Genomic DNA, 7,404 nt, shown 5'->3' with positions numbered 1-7,404 from the left:
GCACTCCTGCCCCCTCCCCAGCCCCAGGCTGCTGCTCTGTGTGTGTTTCCTGCCCACTTCTCTCTCCACCTGCACTGTACCCAGAGAACAAAGGGCTAGTATTGGCACCACAGCCAGATGGCCTGATTCCTCGGGAGAAGAAATTTCAGGGCCAGAGAAACCCGCCTGTGCCTAAGGAAGCCCTGAGGGCCCCAGAGGAAAGGAGAAAAAAGGCCACTCCCCACTGCAAATGGGCAGGACCAGAGACCTCTGCCTTGCCTGCAGAGGGATCACCTGAGAGGGGTGGGGAGGGCCCAGCCCTCCCATGGGAATTCATGGCTAGAATCCCCACCTCGGAGCAGAAGCTTCCACAGTGAGACAGGAGTGGAACAGGGACGTTCTCTACTGGGAGCAGCCAGGAGCTTTGCCCTGTGCCGGGTGCCCAGACACTGGACTTCCAAACCAGTCCAGATGCTCATTCCCAACACTCACCCCTTCCTGGGAGATGGTCACAGCAGGTTTGGTACAGTCCACTGGGTTCCCACAACCCCTCCTCCCCACTGGCTGGGCTCTGAGCTGGGAGAAGGGGCTTTCTCTAGGAAGGGAGATGGGCCAGGAGGAAGGTGGAGGTGCAGAAGATGAGGGTAGAGATGGGACAGTCATCTCCCCTGACAGCCCAGGCCTTGAGGGCAGGGCTTCTCTGCTTGGCCCAGCCAACAGGGCCCTGAGGCAGCCTAGTGGGAGGAGGCCAGCTACTGCTGGGTGGAGCTGAATCCTCATAAAGAGAGGGAGAGTTGTCCCGGGCTCAGCATGAGCTGCAGGGCCATGGTCAAGATGAAAGGTAAGTGGGATCCCTCCTCTGGGTCTGAGAGAGAAGTACCCGAGGAAGGAGGTGTTGGACAGTGAAACAGGGAGGGGAGCTAGACTGGGGAGTGGGGATGGGCCAGGGGGTCGAGATGGGTCCAAGGGGGAGTCTGGGCATAGGGTCAGGCCAGAGGAAGGGAGGTGGGGACTGAGATGGGACAGGAGCTCGGTCAGGGACTATGGATACGTCCGGGTGTTGAAAGTGGGTTGAGAGGATGGATACAGGTCTGGAGAGTGAGTCTGGGGGTTGGGTCCACTCAAGGGGAAGGTTATGGCACTGAGACAGAATGGTGGTAGCTCAGGGAGATGGGAAAACTTGTCAGGGGTGGAGAATGGGTCAGGGAGGTTGAAGTAGGCTTGGTGGGGTCTGTGGGGAGGCTCGACTGTCTGTTGCCTGAGGCATGGTTACCCCTCTCCTCTTTTCTGAGGGGTCACCCCTGCAGAAGGCTCTTCTGGCATTGGGAAAGGCCTGCCCTGGGAAGAAGCCTGGTCCCTGCCCCTCCTCAGTGGGTGGTGCCTGAGGTCCCTTTTCTTCTTAGAGCTTCGGTTGTCCTGCCCGTACAAAAACTGGACTAAGGGGGTTCTCACCTGCCAAAAAACCTAGGGCTAGTGCAAGGGGGCTCAGTGTGTCACAGCTCCTGGCTGTTCCCCTTTAGAGCAGGTGACACCAAGGAAACCACACAGCCTCTCTTTCAGAGTTTCAGACTCTTAGGTGAATTTCTCTGTACATAAGAACGGTTAATTGTAGCAGTCACTCCGGACTTATTGCATGTTATACATTAACTATTGTTTCCAGTCTTGACTGCATGTTAGAAACATGGAGGGTTTTGGAAAAATACTGTAAGGCTGGAGAAGAACAGGATTGCCAAGTTCCCATGGGGCACTATTAGTCACTGAGAAACTGGGCACCACTTCCCCACTTCCCTTCCCCAAAGAGAACTGTGCTAAACACATACACGTACATCCTCTCACAAATGCACACATCCCCGAAGAATACTGACACCCTCAGGCTCCGCCACCCAACCTCATGCACAAATGCACACACAGAATCAAACACAAGACAGAAGCAACTGAATTCTCTCTCAAACTCAAGCAAATGCATACCTATCATCCTCTCTCTTCCAAACGCAGGCCAACACACACCCATTTCTACAATCCCTCTCGCTTTTCTGTACAGATTCATCCACACATTACTCAGGTACCTACACTCTCCCACAAACACATCTCCTTCACATAAAATCACAGGCATCGCACGGTTATGCAGGGCAATAATCACAAACTCACAATCACAGCACCTTTGTCATAGACAAGCTCACACACACACACTCACCAACAGAAGCAGGCGAATTTACACTCCAATACGAAGCTGCACACACTCTTGAGTTTCTAGTCACGTGCACACATGTGAACTTGTAGTCCACGTTCACAATCACACAACTAACACCAGCACGTTTACACATTCATACCCCATACAACATAGACACAGACACAATCACAAACACACATTTACAACCACACATTCGACAGACACTGCCTGATCTTACCACTCCCACTCATCCACACAGCCAAGCTCACTCGGGATAGGTCGGGGTACAGAGCCCCAGAAAGGCAGCCCTCATTCCTCTCTCTGCCCCAGGAATCCTGATCTTGGGGCTCTTGTTGGCTACTCCCAGCTGCCTTGGCTACGATGAGGACTTGGTCAAGTGCTTCCAGGACCCCGAATACGAGTCTATCCTGGTCACAGCCCAGGAGGGCCTCCACACCTCCCCGCTGCCCAAGCGTGTGGTGGTAGTGGGAGCCGGCATGTCAGGGCTCACGGCAGCCAAGGCCCTGCAGGACTCGGGCCACCAGGTGAGCAGGCCTTGGAGGGGCCTCAATCATTCTCCTCCAGTTTGCATCGTTGTGTGGAAAAAGAAAAGGAGTGGGGTTACAGCCAACATTTTGACAACTATGCATAACCCACCAGGTCTCTCAGACCTTAGGTATTGTTCCTCAAAACTCTGGGTTCTCCTGAGACTTAACTGTAACCTGTGTTCTTTTGGAAATAAAAGTAGAGAAAGGCTATGCTAACCAGAGGGGACCAAGAGGTGTTCTGACCCCTGTAACCCTGGAGCTCTTCTGCCTCACTTACGTTACACAGGACCCTCTGGGAGGAACCCCCCTCTGCCCAGTTTAGTTATCCTGCACATTCAGGGACCTACTGCTGGAAATTCCAGAGTAGAGCCTGTGGCCAGTGGGGGTGGGAGTAGCGGGTGGGAGAAGTGAGAGCATGACCCTGGGAATGACAGCAGCCTCTTGAACATCAGGTAACCATCCTGGAAGCCAGCGACCATGTCGGGGGTCGAGTGATCACATTCAGGAATGAGGAAGAGGGCTGGTACTGTGAACTGGGGCCCATGCGAATCCCAAAGTCCCACAGGTAAGTCTCAGGAAAGGGATGGAGTAAAAGGCAAGGAGGGAGAATTAGGAGGAGGGCAGCCCTGCTGCCATCGTGTCACAGCCCTTTCAGATTCACTGTCTCATGTGATTCAATCCTGCAAGTCAGGACTAACGCTGGTCCCCCGCTTGACAGAGATGATTGAGGCTCAGAGCCCAGGGTCACACAGAAAGTGGTAGATCCCAGACTAATAATGACAATAGTTACCATTAACTCATCAAATTGTTCTCTTTAAATATGGGCAGTTACTTACATGTCAATTATACTACTTTAAGCTATAAAATAATAAATAATAATGACAACTGTCATTCAGTGAACACTCACTGTGTGCCTCACCCCGTGTTAAATGCTATATGTGTATTATTTCATTTGATCCTTGCAACCCTATAATTTAATACTCTAATTTTTCCTATTTACAAATCAAGAAACTGGGCTCAGAGATACTAAGCGACTCACCCAAAGTTCTCCTAGGAGAAAGTGACAAAGCTCCTCAAAATCAAGGAGGCACCTGGCACCAAAATATATTCCCAATCCCTAAATCAGAGCTCACTCCTGGAAGAGAACCCAGTCCCTGGTTCTGGGGCTTCCAAGACAAAAAGATCCCTCACCTGGTGTCCTACATACCTCCAAAAATATGGCTTCTTTTTTGCCTTAAGTGGAAACTGAACCCGAGATTTCCCTCCAAACACCATCAAAAACAAAAACAAAATTTAACAGTACCAGCCTAAAGTAGGAGTCTTTAGATATGGCCTCAAACTTACTTAGAATTTGAATTTCAAACACCGCCTGAAACAAAATGTCTCTGTCTCTGTATATGAGTTCTATATGTTCAGATTTCCTTAAGGGCCTTCATTCAGTGATGGGTGAACTCCCTACTCCCTGTCTCCCTCAGGGCAAAAACAGGAGGAAAAGAACTAATGCTAGAGTAAGAGGAGGCAAAGTTAGAGATGAGGAAGCAGTTAGCCTGTGCTCCTTGGGCACGTGAAGAAACTGGTTTTCCTGGAAATGGTTTTTATTGTGAGGTCAGCAGGAACGAGGTGCCATTGGGATGGGTGCCATGTTATGCCTGTATCTGTTCCAGGTTGGTCCACACCTATGTCAGGAAGCTGGGCCTGAAGCTAAACAAATTCTTCCAGTACGATGGCAACACCTGGTACCTCATCAACAGAAAACGCTATCGTACTAAGGAGGTGAAGGCCAACCCAGAGCTCCTAGGCTATTCCATGAACCCAAGAGAAAAGGGCAAGAATGCTATGAATCTCTTCTACCAGTCCATTGCCAAGGTGATTCCTGTCTACCCCCTCCCCCACCCCAGGGTTAGGAAAAAAACAGGGTCTGGCCAAAGGTCACCTAGCAAGTTAGCAGGTGGACCCAGGTCACCTGACTCCTACCTGGTACTCTTATGATTGGTCTGCCTTCCTTCTAACACCCCCTAAGAGTTTTGCCACCCCAACCCTCGTGTCCAGCCCCATCTCTTCTGTCCCTGTATGGTCCAGTGGCCCATTGCTTGATTAGGCAGTGGAAGGAAAAGGAATCACCAGGTAATCCAATCCTTGGTAATGAATCAATCCTCCTAGATTGCAGTGAATGTCTTCACCTTAAATTTTAGTCTCCAAAGGTCTTTAAATGAAGGAGAGATTTGGAAGTTAAGAGACAATTTAGGAGGTCCTGGAAGCTCCCTTCTCCTGGTCCTTCCATCCGCTCCCTCTTTGTCCCCACCCTCTTCAAAGGAACATCCAGAGAACCCAGGAGTCCTGCCTCTGGCTCTATGACTTTAATCCAAAGCTGCTCCCCGTTCCTCTCCTCTGCAGCTCAGAATAAGTCTGAAAAAATTCAACTGCAGCCACCTGATGTCCTTTTATGATTCTTACTCCACCAAGGTGAGTGAGGCAACGAAGTCCCAGGATAGGGATGGAAGGGGGTCTGTGCTCAGCCTAGACCCCTGGGGTTGTCCCCTGCATCCCAGGACCCTCTCCTCCCAATGCCCACAGCTTCACCTCCCTAGAGTCCAGTCCCCCCTCCCCCACCCAACCTTGCCTACCCCAGGCCCCTGCTGAGGCCCCTTTTTATATACTGGGCCCTCTATCTGGTGCTTCCACCTCCCCACAGGCTTACCTGCTGAAGAAAGGGATGCTGAGCCGAGGAGCAGTAAAGATGATCGGGGATGTGATGAATGAGGATGCTGGATACTATAAGTCCCTCCTGGAGGCCCTTCGGACTGACATGGTCTTCACAAGTAATGAGTAAGGCTGATCTGGACCAGGACTCGAGTCGGCCTCTCCCTCCAATACTCAGAGCAGAGAAAGGGAACTTTGATAGTTGAGTAGTTACTGTGTGCCTGGTGCTGTGCTAAGCACTTTCCAAGGGTTATCACATTTAATGCTATGATCACCTGGAAGGTAGGCACTATAATTCAGAGCCATTTTACCAGTGAGGATGCTGAGGCTCAGAGAAGTTATGTAACTTACTTAAGTTCACACCACTTGGGCAAGGGCTGGAGCCAGAATCCTAAGGCAGGTCTGTAGGACTCCTCCTGGGAAGCAAAATTGCATGGTGGACTTTGGAACTAGACTGTGCATGTCATCGTAGGAAAGTCCCTTTTTTCTGGTGTTCCTCTTCCAAGCTATAAATGTAAACAATAATCCCTCCCTCACAAAGACTAGTTAAGGTGAGGTATATGAAGTAACCAGCACAGGCTGCAGGAGGCTAGTTTCCTCCCTTTTCACACTGGGATCGCTGCTGGCACCTCAGCAAACCGACCTTGCACCTCCTACACTCACCCTCTCCCCTCTCTTCACCCCTACAGCTTTTCCGAGATCACCGGGGGCTTTGACCAGCTCCCCAAAGCCCTCAATGCCAGCTTGAAGCCTGGCACCATCCTTCTGGGCTCCAAGGTAGAGATGGTAGTGAGGGATGGGCCTGAGGTCCGGATTTCCTACCGGGTGGGCGAACCCAACTCGACGCTGCACACGCTCACCGCGGACTTTGTCATCATCTCCGCCTCGGCCAAGGCCACGAGACTCATCACCTTTGAGCCCCCGCTCTCCCGAGACAAGATGGATGCGCTCCGCTCGGTGCATTATACCAGTGCCAGCAAGGTAGTTCTGGCCTGCAACGAGTCCTTCTGGGAGCGGGATGGCATCCGGGGTGGGGTTTCCATCACCGACCGGCCCTCGCGCTACATCTACTACCCCAGCCATAGCCTCCCCAGTGGCAAGGGGGTCCTGCTGGCCTCCTACACCGTGGACGACGATTCTCTCTTCTTCATACCCATGAAGAACGACCAGGTGGTGGATATCGTCCTGGAGGACCTGGCGGCTGTGCACCAGATCCCCAAGGAGGAGCTGCGGCGCATGTGCCCCTCTTCTGTGATCAAGCACTGGTCTCTGGACCCCCTCATCATGGGCGCCTTCACTGAGTTCACACCCTACCAATTTGTGGACTATTCGCAGCAGCTTTTCCAGCCAGAGGGCCGCATCCACTTTGCTGGCGAGCACACCTGCCTGCCCCACGCCTGGATAGACACTGCCATCAAGTCTGGCCTCCGAGCAGCCAGGAACATCCAGGCTGCAGTGGACAAAGAGGCCACGGGGAGACAGAAGACCTTCACCAACACCCAGAATCATTTCTAACCCTAAGAGAAGTCCCGGAGGGGATCTGGAAGGCAACAGGCTGCAAGGTGGGAGTTGGAGGCAGAGACCCTGGAGAGACGCACCATTAGTCCCCCTGCCCACAAAGAGCCCAAAAATACCAGAGAACCCAGCTGTCAAGTCCACCCCATTTCAGGCTTCTCACTCCTGTCAGCCCTTGAGAAGGATCAACAGAGTCAGGGTATTTGGAGGGATAAGGAAAAAACCAAGGATGGATTGTGCTAGAATCAGCCTTTAGCTTGCATAATAGTAACAAGCAAAAAAGAAAGTTTTCAACAACACCCAAATTTCTGTCATCTACAACTAGAAACCCCTAAAGGAACAGACAAACCCAAACCAGAGCAATGTTAAACCACAGATTGGCCACATGAACCCACAGCACAGCAAACTCCATCGTTGTGTGCTTGAGCCAGGGGCCTCACATCTTGGCCCAGCTGAAGTCGAGGCGGATGGGAGAGATGAGTTCTTTTTTGC

The 7,404-nt window shown here is 51.8% G+C and overlaps 1 protein-coding gene across 1 annotated transcript; it reads left to right on the top strand.

Moving 5' to 3' along the window:
• Positions 1 to 730: 730 nt before the first annotated feature.
• Positions 731 to 6,912, top strand: LOC309800017 (L-amino-acid oxidase-like; the record flags this gene model as incomplete). Its single annotated transcript, XM_082613829.1, has 7 exons — positions 731 to 820; positions 2,480 to 2,694; positions 3,150 to 3,262; positions 4,362 to 4,563; positions 5,092 to 5,160; positions 5,390 to 5,523; positions 6,087 to 6,912. Exons 1-7 carry the CDS (start codon positions 790 to 792, stop codon positions 6,910 to 6,912), a joined length of 1,590 nt encoding a protein of 529 aa, XP_082469955.1. The 5' UTR covers positions 731 to 789.
• Positions 6,913 to 7,404: the final 492 nt, after the last annotated feature.

This window comes from Mesoplodon mirus (genome assembly GCF_964341445.2).
Source record: "Mesoplodon mirus genome assembly, chromosome: 3".
Classification (NCBI taxonomy): Eukaryota; Metazoa; Chordata; class Mammalia; order Artiodactyla; family Ziphiidae; genus Mesoplodon; species Mesoplodon mirus.
This window is presented reverse-complemented; position numbering and strand designations above follow the sequence as displayed.